This window comes from Hippopotamus amphibius, chromosome 2, assembly GCF_030028045.1.
Source record: "Hippopotamus amphibius kiboko isolate mHipAmp2 chromosome 2, mHipAmp2.hap2, whole genome shotgun sequence".
In the NCBI taxonomy this organism is placed as follows: Eukaryota; Metazoa; Chordata; class Mammalia; order Artiodactyla; family Hippopotamidae; genus Hippopotamus; species Hippopotamus amphibius.
Window position 1 is genome coordinate 163011670 of NC_080187.1, and position 21568 is coordinate 163033237.

At 43.4% G+C, this 21568-nt stretch overlaps 1 protein-coding gene and 1 long non-coding RNA gene across 4 annotated transcripts in view; one reads left to right on the plus strand and one right to left on the minus strand.

Annotated features, from left to right (window-relative positions):
* Positions 1–21568, plus strand: part of LOC130846643 (uncharacterized) — a 172635-nt gene that overhangs the window by 121831 nt on the left and 29236 nt on the right. The window lies entirely within an intron of this gene.
* Positions 1–21568, minus strand: part of NPAS3 (neuronal PAS domain protein 3) — an 854881-nt gene that overhangs the window by 23939 nt on the left and 809374 nt on the right. For all 3 annotated transcript variants that reach the window (XM_057725005.1, XM_057725007.1, XM_057725006.1), the window contains one exon: positions 2373–2566. In XM_057725005.1, the coding sequence (XP_057580988.1) occupies positions 2373–2566 (194 nt within the window). The remainder of the gene's footprint in view (positions 1–2372; positions 2567–21568) is intronic.

Sequence of the window (21568 nt, forward strand, 5' to 3'; positions counted from 1 at the left end):
ATTGTGGTGTGCAGGCTTCTCATTGTGGCGGCTTCTCTTGGTGTGGAGTACGGGCTCTGGGCACGTGGGCTTTAGTAGTTGCAGCATGCAGGCCCAGTAGTTGTGGTTCGCAGGCTCTAGAGTGCAGGCTCAGTAGTTGTGGCACACAGGCCTAGCTGCTCCACCCCATGTGGGATCTTCCCGGAGCAGGGATCGAACCCGTGTCCCCTGTATTGGCAGGTGGATTCTTAACCACTGCGCCACCAGGGAAGCCCCCAGCATCCTACATTTTAAATCAGAGAAGAGACGGCTTTGTGGGCTGTAGTTGTGTTCTTTCATGGGTGCATGTATATGAAAGGTCCCCCTCAGGAGTTATTCTAATTCTTTACTGTTTAGCCTGACTTCTGAAGAAAAATTAGAGACAAGGAATTCAGGGAGATCCCACAGGAGGCATGGTTTTTGAATCTGGCAGATTGGGTTTCAAATCTTGGCCTCAGTCAAGGCACTTAACCTTTCTCTCTAGGCCGAAACTGCCTGGGGCAGATGGATGTAGGGGCAACACAGACCTCACAGAACTGTCCTGAAGCTTCAGTGACACAGTGCATCTAATGTGCTTCGCATGTGGCCGAGGGTGTAGTAAGTGTTCAATAAATGCTGGCTCTTTTTATTATTCCTTGCCAGCTTTAGCTATTCATTCTGGCAAACTCATCTTTTCCTGATTCTCTGTGGCTGTTGCAGAATACCTTAGATACAGCCAAGTATATAGTCATGATGATAAAATTTTAATAAATACCCCCACAACTTGAAAAATAGATTGAGTTACTCATTAAACCATAGTGATAGGTTCATGGTATCTTCTACTCCTCCAGAACACTAAAAAGCTCAAGGGGGTTATCTTTTCCCACGGTGAATTCTTTCTTCTGCATCAAAGCCTGACCCCCGGAAAGGGCAGGCATTTCTAACTTGATCTCAGCATCTTTAGTGCTTCCCAGTGGACTGAATGTAGGCGCTGCCTTCCTCTTGGCTGGGCCCTGGAGAGGTCAATTTCCTAAGCCACTTGACCATTCTGCTCTTTCATTTCCCTCTCCCCAACCCTGAAAGCATTCACAGGACTCAGCAGACACGTGCTGCCTTATGCCTGACAATAATCTCAGCCACAAAAATGTCCCCACAAATTGATTCGGTAGTTCTCCCCGTGGCACCAGGGTGGACGGCATCACCAGGCTTCCTTCCTACAGCCGACACGTGTTCACCTCCCCTCCCCTCTCTCCATCCCCCACACCCCATGATTCCCTCTTCTTCAAATCAGTCTGATGATGGGCTGGTGACTTCTAGGTGGAAGGTCTGACGGGGCACTGTCCCATTTTCCTTGTCCCTTGCTTTGTGCTTACTGGAAAAGTGAACTTTTTAACCTGAGACTAAAAAGTCCTTTTATAAAGGCTCAGTGTTGAGGAAGAACTCCCAGGTCATTTATATGATGAGTCACCTTTCTTTAATTTCTCAAAGTGGAAATCCTCAGGATTACAAAGTGCCACTGAATAGTTTTGCAAATTTTATTTTTTGACTGTTTTTCCTCTGGGAGCCTCAAATTCTCATTTGTTCTCTACATGTTTTGCAGACTGAATGTTTGCGTACCCCCTAAATGTGTATATTGACGTCCTTACCCTCCATGTGATGACATTTGGAGGGGGGGCCTTTGGGAGGTAATTAGGTTTAGATGAGGTCAGAAGGATGGAGCCCCCACGATGGGACTAGTGTCCTTAATAAGAGGAGGAAGCTCAGAGCTTGCTCTTTTCTATACGAGGACACAGCAAGGAGGCAGCCATCTGCAAGCCAGGAAGAGAGACCCCCCCCTCAGGAATCTCAGCAGCCTGCACCTTGACCTCGGACTTCCCAGCCTCCAGAAATGTGAGAAATAAATGTCTGTTGTTGGAGCTACTAGTCTATGGTAATTTGTCCCAGCAGCCCGAGCTGACTAGGACAGGATGCTCAATGCCTGCATGGACACTGACCGTCATGAGGCTGGGCCCTTGCAATAGTTAGGACGTGGGTCTGGCTGAGGCACCAGGAGACACCTCTTACTGCATCGCTTTGCCGAGAACGTCTCAGCCCTGCTCCCTCCTTGGGTTCTCGGCCAAAATGGGTCTTAGTTATAGCATATGGAGGCCTGGGTATCCTCATTCATTCCATTGTTGTCCCTAATGTAAATCAGGGCAGCAATGCAGATTTCAGATAAAAAGCATGGTTGGTGTCCGTCCAAGCAGCCATTAAAAATAAGATCAGGATTTAAAATGAGCCTCACTGGGAGAGTAAAATTCTTCGGACTGCTGAAAACACTGGCCCTTACCAATGTGCAACACACAACAGGGCAAAGGAAAACAAAAACGAAGTACCTATTTTCACAGTAAATGATATTGAGGTCCATATTTACTCGAGTGACGAACATATGGCAGTCAATTCTGACTTCATTGATCGTAGGGGGAGGCAAGGCATGAGCCACAACCACGAGACCCATGATTTGGCTGGGGACGGTCCTCCCGTGGGACAGCGACACCCTCAGTCGTAGCCGGCCCGTTATGTGAATCACCTGTAACAGAACATTAAGTACAGGACACAGTCAAATTTACATCTGGGCTGTAACAGTACTTCTTTCGAGAAATGCAAAATTGCATCTGGAATAACCAGTGTTGGCGTGTATCTTGCGTCATCGTAAGGGCTGTCAAAGTGCTCTCAACGTCCTCAAGGCAAGAGACAAAAGAAAAATAATATTATACTCTGAGCATCTCTCAAGGCAGCGTCATTACTATGCTATAGCTGTTTTTCGGGACCTTTTTTTTTTTTTTTTTTTTCACATTTAGAGGAAGTTTGTAACCAGATAAAAGGACAAGAAAGTTGAGCCCTGAGCTGCAAAAAGAAATGTTTGCATTATCAGCCCTTATTAATGGGTGCTGTCTGTCGCTCTCCAAATTTGTACTGAGTGGGATTCCATGGCCATCTCCTTTCAGAAGTGTGGCTCAGAGGCTTCCCTCATTCACAAAAGTCCAAAGACTCCAATGATTAAAAGACTTAGTGACAATGACATGAACGTGTCCTTTCGCGCAAAGGTAATCCACATTGGCAGTGCTGAGTCACCCGTACATGTTAACACCACGCTTTATCGCAGTGCCCTCTAGGACTGAAGGTCAGAGGACCTTGGCGTGTGATTTGTTCCCTGAGCTCACACCACAGTAGGGTCAGGAAGCCTTGCAACATGTTGGTGGCGGCTCAGAAGTGCTTGCTCAGAAACAGGAGGAAGAACGTTGGGCTGTGATTTTTAGTTTCTTAGCCAAAGTATACCATAAATAGCCCGGGCCACCCAGAACCAAACAAAATTGGTTCATCATCCTTACATAGTTTAAACAATATTATTTTTATAAAGCCATCTTTTGAAAAGGTTCCTTTGTTTATAAACTGAGCATAGGAGAAGGGTCATAGTGTCAGTTTCCTTAAATGATGTTTTGGGAAAATGAAATCATAAAAGGATGGAAAGAGTAAGGATTTGTGTGGCAATGCTTCTGGATGATGGAAGGCAGGTGTGTGTATATGTGTGGAGGGTGGGGTTGGAGACTGTGTGTGTGTGTGTGTGTGTGCACTCTAGCTGTGTTCCTAGGACCCTGTGACAGTGTGGGGGACCCTCCCAAACCCAGCTGTAGAGGTACTCGCCACCAGTCCCTGTACTGTTTCATAGCTGGCTGACTTTTCATGTTTGGTTTGCCTCTCCAAACGCACCCCTGAGCATCAAACCATCTTTTGAGATTGTTCTTTTCCCTCCTTGCCAGAAGAAACCGAAGTGGGAAGCGGGTCTCTGGCCTCCCAGGAGCAATGAGAACTAGCATCTGCTCTCCTTCCTAGGGGCTTGACTGGTAATTCCTTTTTCACTGTGTTTTTGTTTCCTTTGAGTTAATGCAGTTTTCCGAAAGCAAGCCACACTGCTGTCAGTCAGGAAGCAGGATCAAAGCTACGGGGCCACCCTTTAGAGTCCTGGCTGTTCTAAGTGATACCTCTTCCCTGTCCTCCTTCATGTGTGAGCCCAGAGCTGTGGATCTGGAAACACCAACGAGGAGGATTCTTTAGGCTATTTCAAGAGCAGTTTTTTGACCACCCGCGTTGAAGTTGACTAAATTCATACTTAATGCACCTTTACTTGAAGCTTTGGTCAGATGAGCTACTTTATGAATATTTGAAAATGTTCCTAGAGGCAAGGATGCTAAAACATCATCACAGACACATATTTTTGCAAGACCTCATTAACTAATAAAGAAATAGCTAAAAGAAATGGGATTAGCTTCACAGGAGGGGTGTTAACAGTCTCTGGTCCTCCTCCCAGCTAGGCTTACATAGATGCTCATTTATCATTATCTGTCTTGTTTTATCAGGAACACTCAGCTTCTTGGAAAAAACACAGATCTATAAATGCTCAGGAAAACTCACACCCAGAAATGATATGTTAAATAAATCCCCACTTGCTATTCTCTTCCAAAGCAATGTAAGGCATATGGGCTAGCAAACATTTGGGGAAGGCAGACAGGCTACTGGGGAGCTGTGTGCATGTCAGATCTACCCTGCCTCTGACCTCCTCCAGCTTTGCCCGTGGCCATCAAGATGTTGAAGGGGAGGGCTTCCTAGGTGGCGCAGTGGTTAAGAATCCGCTTGCCAATGCGGGGGACACGGATTCAATCCCTGCTCCAGGAAGATCCCACATGCCGCAGAGCAACTAAGCCCGTGTGCCAAAAAAAAAAAGAAAAAAAAAGATGTTGAAGGGGGTCAAAAGTTGGGTCGAGTAGGGGTCTAGATTTGCCATTTCCTGATTTTGTTCTCTTGGACCAGCCACTTAACCTCTCTGCATCTCAATTTTCTTTTCTGTGAAATGGGGATAATGATGAATCTTCTGCAGTTCTGTTATGAAAATCAAAGGAGGTGGTGGTGGTGAACACTTTACAAACTGTGACGGAGTCTACAAATTTCATTATATTTCTGTTTGCCTGTAAAAATGTCAACTGAATAATAAGGACCACTTATTCATTTACTCTTGACCAAAGGCCAAATAAATTATTATGACTTTAAAGGATCATGACATTTCATATTTGGGAGAAAAACTGGGAGGGTCTATTTTAGGTCGTTCTCCTTGTCAGTCTTTAGGTGAGGAAAGAGGCTCTGGAACGTCCATTCCCTAACCAGAGTCATCGGGCTTGGGAATGGCAACAGTCTAGGATCCAGGTTTCTAGGTTGTGTTTGAGCATCATTTTGACTTTGTTATGCTTGTATACATTTTATGTGCATATTCATATTGAACAAAACATTAGAAGTTTATACCAGATGCCAATTTTACTGCCTTAAGTAAACTGTATATGAAATTATTTCACTTATAGCCAGAAGCCCAGGTTGTTTGAAAAGTCGTTGAGAAACTGTACAAACTAAGAAAGAAAAAACCAAAGAAAATTACCAATGCAATAATTAAACAGTTGTCAAGAAATGTCCAAGAACAATCGGAGGGTGTGTTTATCTGTATGTATATACAGCTGGGGGTGAGGGAGGATGGTGTTGAAGAGAAGAAAAGGGATATCTGTTAGGTCCTGTAATTAATTTGGGGGTTTAAATTAAGGTATTTTTCCAAATCCATTTCATAATGCCAACAGCTTTTGTTTTTTCCATCATGAGAAGTTATGTTCAGATTTTAGAAACATGGCTGAGAGCATGTATCCAAACACACAGATAGTTGATTTTTTCACTTTGTAGTTGCTTCGAAGGCCTGAGGTGTTGAGGAAAGAGTATTATCAGAAGAGCTGGGTTCAAATCCTAGCTCTGGCACTGCAGAGCCATGCAACTGTGATGCTCAGAAAACGGAGATGACTTGCTTACTTTCCAGGTCCGCATATTAGAGATTAAAAACCTAGTACAGAGAGAATAAGTACTCTGTAAAGGTGTCTTTTGTTTTCTTAATAAGGTCATCAAAGGACATTTTATTGTATTTTTAGTTTCTAAAACATATGATGTGCAAGGGACCCTGATAAGTGCCAGGGAGAAAAGCAAGGTGGATCAAATGTAAACCTGCCCTCAAAGAGTTTACAGACTACATGGTGGGAGGAAACACAGACAATTACTTGCAATACAGTAATATTGGGAGATGACACAGTGTCTGATCAAGAACTGGTTCTCCATCCGGGTTATGTGACAGAATCTCCTGTGAAGTTTGGTTAAAACATGGATTCCGAAGCTCTATCCCTCAGAGATTCTAATTTGGTAGGGACTGGGCTGGGGTCCAACATTTGTTTTTTTAGAGTTTCAAAGGTGATATCTACTACTGGAGAATGTCTGGCTAGTGGGTCTGGAGTTGTGCCACTGGTTCTCAACCTTGCGATACACTGGAATCACCCAGGGCGTCTTTAAAGTCCCCATGTCCAAGCTGCACCCAACCCCAGTTAAATATGGACTTCCAGGATATAGGGCTGCTGAAAGGATGAAGTGAAAATGTAAAGTGCCTAGGTATCCGTCCGGCACACAGTATATGCTCAACAAATACTCTCTTTATTAAGTAACCAGTGCACACCATAAGAAAGGTATAGAATGAGATCTTTGCGAGGTCAGGGTGGGCAGAAAATACTTTTGACTGAATGGCTCTGGAAGGCTACGTGAAACTGGCATTAGTAATAAATTGCCATAGATAAAATCATAGAAGGGTGAAAAGGGTTCCAGATAGAAGGAAGGGCTGGAATACAAAAGAGAATATAAGCAAATCTAAAAGAGAACCTACTGGAGACACCCAGGGCTCCAGCAGCATTTCGGCTGGTGTCAGCAGAAGAGACCGAGATGGGAGCACATAGGAGGTACGAGCAGGTGAAATTGGTAGTGGGACCTGGGGAGGAGCACCATGGTTTTGAGCCTGTGTCACAGAAAGACGGCGATGATAGACTAAATGGTAACTGGGAACGCAGGAATCACTGACAAAGGGACAAAAAAGATTTCCCTGTGGACATTTTGTATTCGAGCAGCCTGAGGAGATCCTGGGCACGGTGTCCTGGGGGTAGTGGGAAAAAGGGGTTGGGCGCTTAAGAGATGATAGATGAAGTTTTAGAAGACTTGGTTGGTTGGTTAGTTGGTTGGTTGGTGCTTTGTTTTGGTCTTTTTTTGGCTGGAGGTGATAGTTAAAACTAAGCAATTCAATGGAATTACCAACAAAGAAGATATAGATAGGAGGAGAACACCAAAGCCACCCCCCACCCCCACCCCAGCCCTCTGAGTATCTGAAGCCTGAAGCAACGTATGTATTTCTCTAAATTGAATTTCTCTTACTCTCCACAATTCCATTCTGACATAATGCCAAACTTGGCACGTGGGCCCCAGGCCCAGTGGTAACACCCCAAAGAATGGGATGGCCTCCTTGTAGAGTTAAGCAGGTGAGTTAGAAATTGTTTCGAATACAAATATGTAAACCTAAATACTAATATTACGTCAGGAAACTATATGTGAAACTGTAAAAATAACCCAGTAACTTTAAAGTGAAAGGAATACTGTGGAGTAGAAATAACATTGAATTGGGACACAGAACAATTAACTTGAGTTCTGGTTCTGGTGATTTTGGCAAGTCATCCAGCTTGACCAGGGCAGCATTTCCTCAGATATAGCATGGAGGATAGGAACCAGGTGATGATACCTAGTGTTCTCGCTAAGTTCTAGAGAATTCTATGACCTAATGCTCAATAGAGGGGCTTTCACTGTGCTGCAGGGCTACCCTCCCTCCCACTCCCCTTACGGCTCCATGGAGGGGGCAGGAGTTTCAGAGGCCAGCTGCCAATTAATAAAGGCAGAGTTTACTTTAAGAATTAACCAGTGGGGGTTTATGGGTCAGGTGCGAGTTGGAACAATGCTTTGGTTTCGGCCAATGCCAGGTGAAAACTGCCTCAGTGTTCTAAAGGTTTGCCTTAGTCTGGTCTTTAATCTACAGGCACTCTTCAAAAGAGATTTCTGAACGAAAAGATTCTTTGCCCCTGAGCTCAATCCCCACATTTCCTTTCATTGTTCTTGTTTTAGCATAAAGAGCTGTGCAAAAATGCTAAAGCCCATATTTTCCTAAAACTCTTACACAGCACTGCCTAGATACCAGCCACAGTGAAGGAGCATGCATAGGATTTCCGAGTGGAAATCCCACCATTTTTGATAAGAATGTCCACATTAGCATCATGTAACAGTCCCACACTGAAGAAATCATCGCTTGACTTTTATTTTTCTTCTCTGACACAACAAGCGGGAGTGGACAGTGCAGAGACTACGGCGGCCGCGGAGTTTAGGACGAGTGTGGGAGGGTTAACAAGCCATGTTTCTTGGACAAATATATATTTCTCTTCCTGCCATATGCTCCCTTCCGTCGTCTGTTGGTGATAAACACTTAGATGTGCTCCACTAATATCTTCTCGTTATAAACAAGCCCATCAAAAAGACCTTGATAAAACCTCCCCTCTGTCAATACTTAAGGAAAGAAAGTCCGTGACGGGAAAATACATCTGGAAGCTATTCTCCATTCTTTTAGGAATAAATCTCACTACTAGTCCTATGAAATGCTTTCTTTATCAAAAGGCAGTGCTAAGTATTATGTGCATTATTTTCCACATATAATGTAAAGTGCAGAATAGGGCTAGGCAAAGAGAGGAACCAAAAAGGCTGCGGGCAGGAAAAAACTATGATTCCCTGGGTTTAGAGCATCTTCAGAGACTTTTTTTCACTTATCCTTTAAGGGAATCGAAATTTACCTTAAAAATTAAGCTTCCTTCTGGCACTCTGGTCTTTTTTCTTTTATTCCCCTGTAGAAGTCTGGTTCAGCATACAGATCATCAAATCACTAGCTCAGGTGGGAGAGTCAGCTAATTATTTTTAAGTGATGGGGACTTTGAGGTGGTCCACAACCTGCTGAAAGATAAGGGCTTAGCTGAGTCTTCTGAATCTAAACATCTAGCCTACAGCCTAATAACTTAATCTAAACCAGCATGAGAATATCAACTTCATGTAAATTGCTTCATGCAAATTTTTAGCGAGTGAGTTTTCCTGAATTTAGACCATATCATAGGTTGGAGAAACTACCCTAACAGGTCTCTCTGTCCCTGCCTGTCTGACTCTTGACACCTAGGTCTTTGCACAAGGCCTGAAACAAACAAACAAAAAACCCCAAACAAACAGAAAACAATTTAGCTGAGACGAAGTACTTGTCCAAAGATGCAAACACTGTACAGAGGAGGGCTCACAGCTGGAAGAGGTGCATCTGGGCCCTGTGAGGGGCGGGAGAAGAGCAGAATGTTATTTTCCTTCCCTTTCCAGCATTTCAGATGTTATTTCTAGAAACGGACTCGCTTCTAGTAATCTTCGTCATAATCCACAATGGGACTTTAGCAACCGGGGATAAGAAAAGACAAAAGAGGGATAAGTTGACTTCTCAAGGCAGAGGTGAGATTGAGGGGAGGGGGAGGTCCAGGGGGAAATGAAGTCTTGGCAGGGAGCAGGTGAAGATGCAGGCTTCTCCTAGGGCCACAGAGGATGCAACAGGACAGAGGTGGTCGTGGAATGCTGTCATCATCAACTAGGTATGGAGGTGGTCATCAACTCAGGAACCACGTGGCTGGTGGGGGCCTTTCTGGAAGTTTGTCCCTAAGAATTTCCCTAAGATCAGCGCTCTTCAGGATGGGCAGGATTCAGCACTTAAGGCTGGAGGACCAGCAAGAACTGGAGAGAGTTTTAGACGGGCTCAACTCAGGGGCAGCTCTGGGATTGAAGAGAAAGGAGGTGAGACTGGGTACAAGGGAAGCATCCAGGTCAAAGTTAAGGAAGAGGAACCCTGGCAGAAGCCAATCCTACTGGGTAAAAGGACGGCAATTAGAAAGTGTGAATTCACAGGACTCCATTTGGTTTGAATGGGGGGGGGGGGATGGGAGGGAGGATGTAATTGGAGCGTGACCAGCTGCTGCTTGGTTCGACTGCTGAAGACTCTCTGAGGGTCAGTTAGAAGTGGACACACTTAAAATTGTAGGTAAGGGCATTCCTGACTCTGGAAGGCAGAGAAAGGAAGGAAGCTAGGGACTAATTTGTCTCCTCTCACTGAGCCCCTAAGGTCCTGAAGGCAAAGACTCACGCATAGGCATGAGGATGGGCGTTCTTCCTTGCAGACATGGAGTCAACTTGCTCTGTCCTGTACACAAATAACTAAGTGGGCCTGGCACACCGGGGAAAACGTATTTTGTTCTTTAACTGAAAAGCCCACGACACCTAATGCTGATATCAGGGATTTATTTAAAACCAAAAAACCTCTAGGGTCAATGGTTTTTAAATTTGAACATGCATAAGAATCACTTGGCGAGCTTATAAGTAATATGGATTCCAAGGTCCTACTCTCCAAAAGTTGGATTCTTTAAAGCTAGGAAGGAACCTGGGAATCTGCCTGCCACCCGGCACTGCAAGTGCTTTTATGCCAATGGTTGGCACAGCCATCCTTTAAGTCCCACTTTAAGGGCAGGCCATTCGGTCCATCTGGCTGTAGCTTCATCTTTATCTAGAGCTGAACGGATCTAGAGATCTTAAAAAGAGGACCCAGAGGCTCATCACAGACTGCCTCCTAAATGAGCAAAGATCAGGATGGAAAAAACCCCCTGCTCTGTAGAACACAGCCCCTTGTCTTGGTTCTTTGGAAATGGAGGATCAGCGCTTGAGAAGCAGGAACCCTGGGCTGATGTGGGCTCAGGGCGTGTTTTCTGTGCCCAGGGCTCCTCCCGAGGGAGGAGCTGGGAGCCCTGTCCAGGCTCCTTTATCTGTGAGCTGCACTGTGGGGTCCCAGGCCTCCGGGGGGAGGTGGAGCCCCGCCACTCCTCTCTCCCTAGCCCAACCTGCCCCCGGCTTAGCTCCTGATTAATTCAGGGGAATCCTGGGAGCTTAACCCTTGATTTGATGGCTCCCGTGGGGAGCTTGAGAGATTGGTGGTAATTTATCACCCTTTTTTTTTTTAATGTATACACATTTTCCAAGCAACACATAAAAATTTATTTTTAAAATCCACACTTAAAAAACATGAGCTACAGTGTTCTATTCTTACATGACTGTATCCTCCACACATAGCAATTACTTCTCATCCGTCTCTTTTAACAAACTTCAGATATGTAACATAAAGAATATAACGACAAGTACAGCCTTAAGATTCTCAAGATGTGGCCCGACTCCGTATTTGTTTCCTGTTCCCTTTGGAGAAAAGTCTTTCCTCTACCAGAGATAAGATTTTTTTATTGGGATAGTTTAACTAAGCTGAAGAGATTTCCTTAACAAGATTATGTAAATGTATGCCAAGGATATAAACCACATTTTCTCAGAGAGTGGAACACTTCAGATATCATTTAATCAAACAGGACCATGGGTAGAAACACCTCCATAAATTGTTAGGGGCAAAGCAAGAAGGCTGAACTATACACGTTTGATCAAATTTCGTTTCATTCAGTTACTTTATTAAAGTCTCCTAGAGAAGGACAGAGGACCATTGTACCTCTGTGGAGGGCAGCGTTTTTATTCCTCTGTCACTTGATGTGGAGGAGGGGGTATCACCCCTCACGGCCCCCAGAGGTCCCTTGTGGCTTAGTGCCACTGTCTTGAGGGTAGAGAGGCAGTTCTTCTCAATGTAAGAGACTGCAATTGTATTTCCAAAAACATTAAAAAGAAGAAGAAGAAAAGACTCAAAACTGGTCTCATGCCAAGTAAGGACTAGAAACGGCTCTCTACTCCCATCCTCCAGCTCCTGCCGAAATACTATATCATATCATATAGATATAGGTGAATGCACGTGCTCCTATTAGGAAAGATATAATTCAGATATTTTCTGTTTTCTATCCTTGCTGAATACCTTTGTTGAATGTGTGTCTTCCTTAAATTTCTTGAATTTAGCAACACGTCTTGTTCTAAGTTAGTCTCCCAAACCTCTGTTTCTCTTGAGTTTGCTAACAGAATTTATACCCACTCTAAACTGCAACAAATGGCCAAAGATAGCTGTGGACTTTACTGAGTGCTCCCCTGCGTGAAGGCAGCAGCTCCAGAGAGCTCTCTGCTCTCCTGAGACAATGTTAAGGCAGCCCTACTCTATCCCCTCCACCTGGCCAGAAGGTCTGGAGGAGAATAATGATTGCATTTTGATAAGAAGGGAAAACCTTCAGAGGAAGAACTCTTAGATACAGGAGTCAGCTACTCCTCTCTTCCTCACTTGCAGAGGATACAGAATTAAAGACAATTATCCACATGGATGGGGAGACCAGTCCTTGTGGAAGGACAACTCTGTCTCCCGAGCTGAAATATTTTTTTTAAAGCAGCCATCCCCTTAAAGGGGAAGCACACACATATGAATACCTGTATTTCTGATAATTAAAAAAAAATGCAAGCAAACAGATGGATCAGAAACATTGTCAAAAAATTAAAACCCCAATATTCCCCAAATTTACACATGAGACTCCTTAAAGATTAAACCTAAAAATGATCGCTTCCCAGGAGGCTGTAGTAGGTATCTGGAACTCTTTAGTAACGCAAGAACGAAGAATTCTCTTAAGCTAGGCACTTTAGACCCAAAGAGGTGCAAGAAACAACACACAGGAGGAGTCAAGGTCCCTCGGTTTTTCTGGTACACTCAGGCAACATGTAGTTCTGTGTTTGCTGCAAGGCTCTCCTTTCTCCGCATCGATTTCCTCACTGGGAAAGCGAGGGGGCCTAACCACATGGGGTCTAAGACCCTTCCTCACTGTGGTGTTTGTTAAATCTGGTATATTAAACATGAAGCTTTCACCCATCATCAAAGCCCTAAACCTCTATAACTTTCCATTCTCTGTTATCTTGGTTTCCATGCTTTGCAAGGCCTGGATGTTACGTGTTAGGCATTCATCAGCAAAGGACATTTTCTGAAATGTTTCTCAACCTGCTCTCTAAATGCGATAGCTAATATTTCATAAGGCTGCTCAATTCAGTCCTAAATTTCATTCTTAATAAGAGTAATTTCTAGGAATGATATGCCCCTCAAAACGTCTTGCTTTATGGAGCGAATGAATCCACACCCGGCCAAAGCCTCTTTGTGTGCAGCATCCCAGAAAGGCCGTGTGCTGGAGCTGGAGGGGGCCTTGCAACCGCCCACTTGACAGATGTGGAGACTGAGGCCCAGTGAAGTGAAATGTCTTGCCCAAGGATGCAAAGCCAGTGAGTGGTAGACACTGGAAGAAAAGTGAAGTCTCCTCATCTCTTGCCCAGTACCTCTTCTACTGTTCAGCAGTGCATTTCAGAGGATACGTTCCCTTCCACTTTCCTCTTTTGTTTTCCCAAATGTGTTTCTATCTCTGTATAAATAACTCGATCAAACTTAGGATTTTAACCTTCAAAAGACCCCGTGGCACTGACATGGGTTATTATCCATTCAGCATATGCAATGCAAAATGCTCATATAACTTTTGTGCGTGTCACCAGCTCATTTGCTGCATTTGGTTTATTCAGCCATGATTAGAGATAGTCATTTACAGTCACACATTTGGAAACTCTTTAACAAGCTTCTAGCAGTTTCCTTTCCAGCGCTGTTTAAATAGATGAGGGTGTGGTATCAGCAGCCACAGCAGTTTCCTCCATCCTACTGGTTAACCCTGCTATGCGCACGGCTTTATCAGAACTTCCATTTTGTAGAAAGGCCTTAAAAAAATAGAGAAAATAACCCAAAGATGCACACATTCCAGAGCCGGTAAGTCATCATTTCAGGAAGACTGACTAAAAAATTACAATCCAAACCACCACACGATAACCTGAAAGTCCCCTGAAAAAAAAACTCCCCCTCCCTCTTTTCATTTTAAAGAATACTTTTTTGAAGTAATTGGCACAAAGACTGTCCTAGGGTAGATTGCTGCAAGTGTGCTCTTGGCAAGAACATCATAAGCACTAGAAAAACTTTAATATGCTTGAGAAGCCAAATACAAACTGACACCAGGAACTCAAGTGTGGGAACAAACAGGGGAAAAAAAGAGAGCATCTCAATTTAATACAAACCTACATACAAAGGGACCAATTTCTCCAATTCATGGTTTAGCATACAATGCAGCTGTCCTCTGAGGGAATACAGAATAGTTATACATAAGAAATTAGAATTATCAATTCGAGGGAATTTCTCAAGAGTCCTTTTGATATGTAATAATGCAACTATGATGCCTAAGAAATCCAGACATCAATGCATTAAATGACATCAGGTTGGAATCTATTTAGAAAAGGAGGGTTAAAACTTGAAGAATCGTCTCTTTGATTTGACCTCTGGAGCAGAGCCTCTGCAGGGAAACTCAAAATGAATAGCTTTACCCCTACCTGTAGCCTTGCTTTCCAGGTCTTTAAAATATAAGTTTGAATACATGTAACGCAGGGGGGATATTATTCTAGAAGTGTCTCCTATGTGGCACGAAATGGGAAGAACTGTGGACTCTTGCACACTGCAGGATATGGGGAGAGTCTTTAATTCTCTTTATACCATCGAATATGAGACGAGAACTGTTAAAACAATTTTTTTTGCCTTCCTCAAGTCATCATCTTCGCTGCTATTTTATGGTAGGGATTCAAGGGTTTGGAAATTTTCTGCATCTTTCTCCATCCACGTTTTAAATTTATCCCTGATTGTGACCAACACTTACTTTACCCTGAAACTGAAAAGATCGCTCCATTTTCACAGTCTTGCTAAGTAAGATTTCTCCTGCAACCCCCTGGAGTTCAAACGTGCTGTAGTTGTTTTTTTTTTTTTTCTTGGGGAACGTTTGAAGTCCCCTTTAAAAATAATGCCTGGAGGATATTTTTCCCTAATACCATTTAAAGAAACTTGAAAGCATATGTCTCTCCAAGCGCACAGGGTTCTAATGAAGTAATCAGCAACGCTGCTCATATGCAGACTTGCACCAAGAGTGTTCATACCCAACCCGCATCAGTCTTCTGCATGAAGTAAGATTCTGCAGAAACTCCTTTCCTCCACCTACCGTGTAGAGGCTCAGTGAGCCACGGTACTCAAGCAGTGACTTTCAACCTTTGAAGGATGGAAGGTGGTAGAAAGGTTGTGTCAGGATCAGAAGCGTCAGTGGCAAAGCAAATCAATCCAGTAGCTTGTAAGGCAACTCGAGACAAATATTCCTCGGTCGTGCAGCCTCCCTTCATTGCATGGGAGGAGAAAATAAAGTTTCTTTATAGGGTTCTATTTGATGTAGTCCCTAGCAGCTCTACCATTACCTTAGGTGATTCTCCACACAGCCAGCCAAGACTAAATAAAACAAAAACATGGGATATTAATGCACTTTCCCTGGAACTGGGAAGAACATGCTGTTCTCCTGCAGTTTTGCAGTGGATTCTCTAAATCCATCACAATTAAAATCCCACTTCTTCAGGCACAACCTCATTAGTGCTGAAATATCACATCTTGAGCTATTTCCTTGGGATTTTAGCAAAACAAGTAATGATTCTTTTGATTATAGGAGTGACTTGTGCTATCATGACTGCCAAGTAAGTATGCAACTGTTTAAAAGAACCAGAATCAGCACTTCACATTTTTATTCCTGCTCTGGTTGAGGCAGACTACCCCCTACTCCCCACTCCACCCCCACAACCCGCCCCAAGCATCTCCTGCTCCATAGCAATGGGGAAGGGAAGAATGAGGTGAGCGGTGGACTGGCAGGTATATGAATGACTCAGACTCAAGGGCAGGTGTCTTACTCTTTTTTGGTCTGTAACTGGTCAGATAATACTTCTCTAATGTCCCAACACTCCTGCAGCATTTGATGTACCTCATCCAAACTACATGATTTCATTTATTCCACAAGTATTGCTGAGATGAACCTGTGGCTGGGCACTGTTCTTGGCTCGGGGGATACAGCTATGAAAAGGATGCACAGCGGGTAGTGATGAGATCTGAGAAATGTTTCTGGCTGCTACAAATGGCTGCTCTGGGGACCTGAGTGGAAGCAGGAAGGCCAGATAGGAGGCTCCCGTAGGGGTCCTGGTGGGGGAGATGATTGGTAGTCCAGGAGGAAATGATGGGAAGTAGTTGGGTTGTGGACACACTTTGAAGGTGGAGTTGATGCAATGTGCTGATGTATAAACGTGGGGTCTGAGGTCAAGAGTGGACTCAAAGGACACTCCTAGGCTTTTGCCCAGAGCCCAAGGATGGAACCACTCACTGAAGTGGAAAGGGCTGGTGGATGCAAAACATTTTGAGCAGTGGGTTTTGTTTTGGTTCTGTTATGACTGAGAAACTGTCAACATTTACGTGAAGATTCAGCAGGACATAGAAGTTTAGATGCACTTCTTTAGTCTCATTCTTTTCATACTTAATTCAGAGATCTTCTATATGCTAAAACATAAATAGTTCCAGAAATTTTATACATATCCTTTACGATGAATGCTGTTGGCAAATGAGGAAATTAGTGCTGTGCCTGTTCCAATCCTTGGTTTTTCTAGTCCATGTCTGAGAGGATAAAACACACTGTTTCTCATAAGACACACTATTGAATCAGGACTAAAGACAAGCAGAGCAGGCCAGTTAAACAACAACAAAAATGCTCCAAGTTATAAAGCCTATGAAGCCTGTAGATACTTTCACAAGACAAATTCTACTCTTTATATTTTCTTTGAATATCATTTCCAAAGCATCTGTCTTTTCAAGTAGGGAGACAAATTTCAAAACCCTGGCAAGGAGACTAAATTCAGGTATCTCAGGCCACGTTCAGCCCCAGATAGGAAAGCACAGATGGCACTGGGTTTAAGAAGGTTCTAATGTAATGTTCTAAGAAGGCAAGCACTCTCCCTCGACCCTGCCGCTCCCCACTTTACCTGATCTCTGGAAGACATCTGAGTTTCTGATCAGGAGAAAGAAAGCCAATGTATAGAGGTTCCTGCTGGCAGAGGACTGGCCAATATTTAGAGAACATTGGTCCACTTAGCTGGGGCTCTCCTTTCAAGAACATTTGTGCAGAGCACTGTGGATGCCACACTTTCCCAAAGTAGTGACCTTCTCCTAGAGCTACCAGAAGACTGCTGTTTGTATTTGATTTCCTTAATCCTACTAAAGCAGCAAAGGTGGCTTAGGTGGTAATTTATTTATAAGAAATTATAATACAGCTTCAGCAATTTGAATGCTGTGTAAAAAGTGGGAGGTAGATCACACAGAGGCAGGACAGCCAAACTTACAAGTGAGCATGATGACAATTTTTTGGTTTATCTACCCTTGGAATCAATTTTGTCATTTTTAATTGACCGATTTTCCCTTGTTTGCTTAACAATTTATTAATTGATTGCTATGCTCATGCAATTAATTCAAAAGCTGGCAAGTTTAACGCAGAGAAATTAATTTTCTTTTACCAACATGCCACTTAAAATACATTTTTTGGAAGTCTGGGTTACCAGAAAATTACCTTCAAATTAATCAACAAGGAAATTAGATGGTAGTGTCCCTTGACATCTGTCAATCCAAAATATGTCAGTTTCTTCCTTTTGTTTGAGTGGGCTTTCTCTGCTGAGTAAGGGATTAAAAAAAAAAAACAACACACAAAACCTGGATATTAAACATACTCTGCATCTTACGAGGCAGAGCAAGGGAAACAGTTTCTTTATATAAATAGGCAATGTTTAAACGAATTTTCTTTCTCACTGAGAGAAATTTGTGGAAAGGGGATAAATCTTAAAAGAGAACATGAAAATGAAGCTCATTGCCTTCTTCCCTAAGCAGCTCTTTCGCCATTTTTCTTATTTGAACCCTTGCTCGGTGCCACCACGCTGCCAGGCCCCATGGGAGCAGACTTGTCAGGGAGACAAATAGAAGCCCAGCCCTGAACGAGACCTGGAAATGCAAAGTGCAGCAGAGACCGTGGGAGAATGTCCCGACCAGGCACAGTGGGGAGGTGCTCGTGGAGGAGGCAGTCCTTGAGCTGAATGTTTACAGACCAGTAGGATTTGATTGGCCTTTAGGGCCAAGAACTCTTATAAGGCAAAGCACAGAATACAAAACTGCTGTTTGCCTTTAGGAATTGAGAGGAGTGCAGAGAGAGGACAGGCGAGAGCAGATGAGGAAAGGCTGGGGCAGGGAAAGCTGGCTGGTTTGTGGAACACTGTGAATGCCCTCCCTACAAAGGAAGGGTGACTTTATTTTATAGACAGAGTGGGAGCCACTGAAGACTTTTGAAGAAAGGATCATATGACTTGAGATATAGGAAGAAAGCTGTAAGGGCATTCATTCAGTCATTTATTCTCTTATTCAAATGACCAATGTTTACTTAACCTTTATCAGGCACTGCTCTGTGCCAGTCACTGGGGCTGTCAGAGTCACTAAGGAGCTCACATCCCATCTGTAGCTACCTAATTAGAGTGTGGTCAGGGCTATAATAGGAAGGTGAATAAAAGGAATGGCCAGCAGCCTGTCGGGGCGAGGGTAAAGAATACATGTGGGTAAGGCTGGTGTTCCGCCGTTACTCGGGCGTGAACCTTAGACTTCTCTCTATTTTTAGTAACTCTTGTCCTTCAACAGTAAAGCTAGAAGTATGGAGTGCATCACTTCTCTTGGGCTCATTTTTGATCCTCTGCTTCTCACTTCCCAGATCCAGTCAGTCATCAAGGCTTGGGAATTCTTCCTTTACCACGTCTCTTATCACTGATGTTACATCCATTCTGAGTGCCATGTACTCATATAGACCATGGAAATCTTACACCTGGACAACTTGGTGGGCGGCTTCCTAACTGGCTCTCTTATTTTTTTCCCACGCTGGCCCATCCTGCATTTTGCTGCCAGGTTCATCTTCCTAAAGTATTTTTACACAGAGGAAAGCAGACCAGGAATGATATGGTCTCCGTCATTTCCCTGTGGTATAACTTTGGAGCAATCCCACGACCTCGCTGAGCCTCTGTTTCCCTTGTGTCACATGGGCACGATCATCCTTGACATGCCTATCTTACAGACTTGCTACAAGAACCAAATGAGGCAGTGCATTTAAGATACCCTGAAAACATACAGCACCATTTAGATATAAAGTATTATAATTATTACACTTACTATTCAAGAAACTTGATTGATTCTGGAATAAAAATCAGACCCCTTAGCTTTCATGGAAGTCTTGTGACCACTTACTCCGAATGTTTACAACCTCATTTTCCATAACTTCCTTCCCCAGACTCCAAATGCTTTGCACACCCTCTCCTGATCTGCCTGTGTTTAGCTTCTCTGTACCTTTACTCACACCACCTCTCAGACCAGAAATTCCTTCCCTTTACCCCTCCATCAGTGAAAATAATATCCACTCATCAAGATCTATGTCAAATCTCTTTTCCTCTTTTTTTGGCCACTCTAGCCCAAAGTTGTCCTCTTCCCTATGAATTTCTAGTATTGTTTCTACCACCCAGTCAAGCACTAGAGATGTACTACCTCGGATTGTTCTTTCCTTGTCTCTGCCTCTCTCTCTCTCTGTGCCTTTTATTTCTCTGTCTACCTCACAGGGCACAGACCAAGGGAGGTACTCAGCTGATGAGCGACTGCTTGGACAGTGTACATCTATCTACAGCATTGAGAGCCCACAAAGTCCTTAACCTACTTTACTTCTTTTGATCTTTACAATAGTCTCTAAAGGAGGTAGGGCAGGTATTGGTATGTCCATTTTATAGATAAGGAACTGGAGGCTAGACAGATGAAGTGTCTGTGATCACACAGCTAAAACACAGTTCCGGTGGTCCTCCAGGTTCAGTGCTCTTTTCCACAGACCACCTTGCATCTCCTACCACTCTCCATTCCTGTTTTCATCCACCTGAGGAGTCTCGATGGTCCAGTTCTCCCTTCTCCTTGAAAAACTTTCAATGCGAAATTGTCTTTAGAAAATACACACTGGTAAGATTCCTCTTGGGGTTAAGTACTCCTTGAGTACAACTAGATACTTCAGGAAGCCAACTGCTGGAGCTGCAGGAAACGTCCAGTGAGCTTGGCTTATTCTGGCCCCGAAGAGCACATATTTCTTTTTCAGGGAACATAAAGTATATTACTAATTACTGACTCTGGTAACTGAATATTTTATTTCAGTGCAAAGAGCCATATGTAAGGTTTCAATCCCTAAATGAATTCACAGTTGGCTACTATGGACACTAGACAACGAATTATAACAATAACCAAAGTGAGCAGCCTGATCCCATCCACAGTGGATTCGTGGTCATTTCCGTAATCCTTTCCCCTGAGGCACCCTACAGCACCCACTGGGACGACGGAGCCAGGATGGTGATTTCCAGACACGTCCTCCTCCTCTCACGAATGGACTTCCTGCCCTGTGTCCTCTTTCGAAGTAAAATGGGTCATCTGTAGGCTTCTATTAAGAACAGTCTCTCTTCACAAAAATATATGTGCCAAGTACAGAAATAAAATGGGGAAAAGATCGATTCCTAGTGATAAACACAAACTAAGACAATATCTTCTGAAATGCTAAAATACTAGATTTTGCAGTTATAATCCAATAAAGATAATGCTGGATAGTAACAGACTTAGGGTTTTCAGCAAATTTGCACTCGTATTAACCTCATAATAACTCTGTGATATTTCAGAAGTGGCACTATTATTTGCTTTCAACAGACTGAGGGAGGCTAACTGAATTCTCCAGTGTCAAGTACATACCAAACGGCAAAACCAGGACTAAAACCTGCGTTTGTTGGTTTTAAGACCACGGCTTAGTACATTCTACCAAGTCACTGAAAATGCCATTTACAAGATTATTTTTGATAGTCATTACATATACAAGATACTTACATCTGTATTGATGATTACTTTCAGGTTTTAAGAATTTACAGATAATTTTTATTAATTTGTTTAGTAGCTGTATTGGGCAAAACAATGACTATTACATAGCTGATAGCTATAGAGAGTTTAGATTCCAATAACATGGGTGAACCCATTTCTGTACAAATATTTTAGTCTTCAATTAATGGTTGATTTTTACACAATTCACTAAATCGATTCTGTGGTAGTCTTAACCAATCATAAATATGCCTACTGAATTGTCCAGTTATTTTGGAAAGACATATAACAATCCCTGTCTCTATCCACAGGCCCGTTTTTCTATCTCCCTCTGACTTGTGGAAGATACTACAAACAGTTCTGGAAGTTCCCTCGCATTCAGTCCTCTTAATAATTCTGATTTGCTAAGTGATATGTTCAAATTCCAACATGAGCGCTGGAAATAGCAGAGGGAACCAAATTAGAAGCAGCACAAGTGTGGTGGCTCACTGCAGAACCATGAGGCACAGCTTGGAAGCAAGTCCTTCTCTGTGAGTGGCACTAAAATAATTCACAATTTCCCGAAACTCATTATTACCCCCTACGCATTTCTAAAGAAGGATTCAAGGCAGGACACTGTATCTCTTTCACTGTAACTCCACTTGTCTTCTCCTGCACTCTGTGCCCAAACAGGCTGGTGAGATGCTAGTAACGGGGACTGTTGGGGAGTTTCAGTAATGCTAATAGTATCAAGTGACATAGGAAGGAGCTTTCTGTCAGGTTTCCTCTGGAGCTGGAAGTGTCCACTCC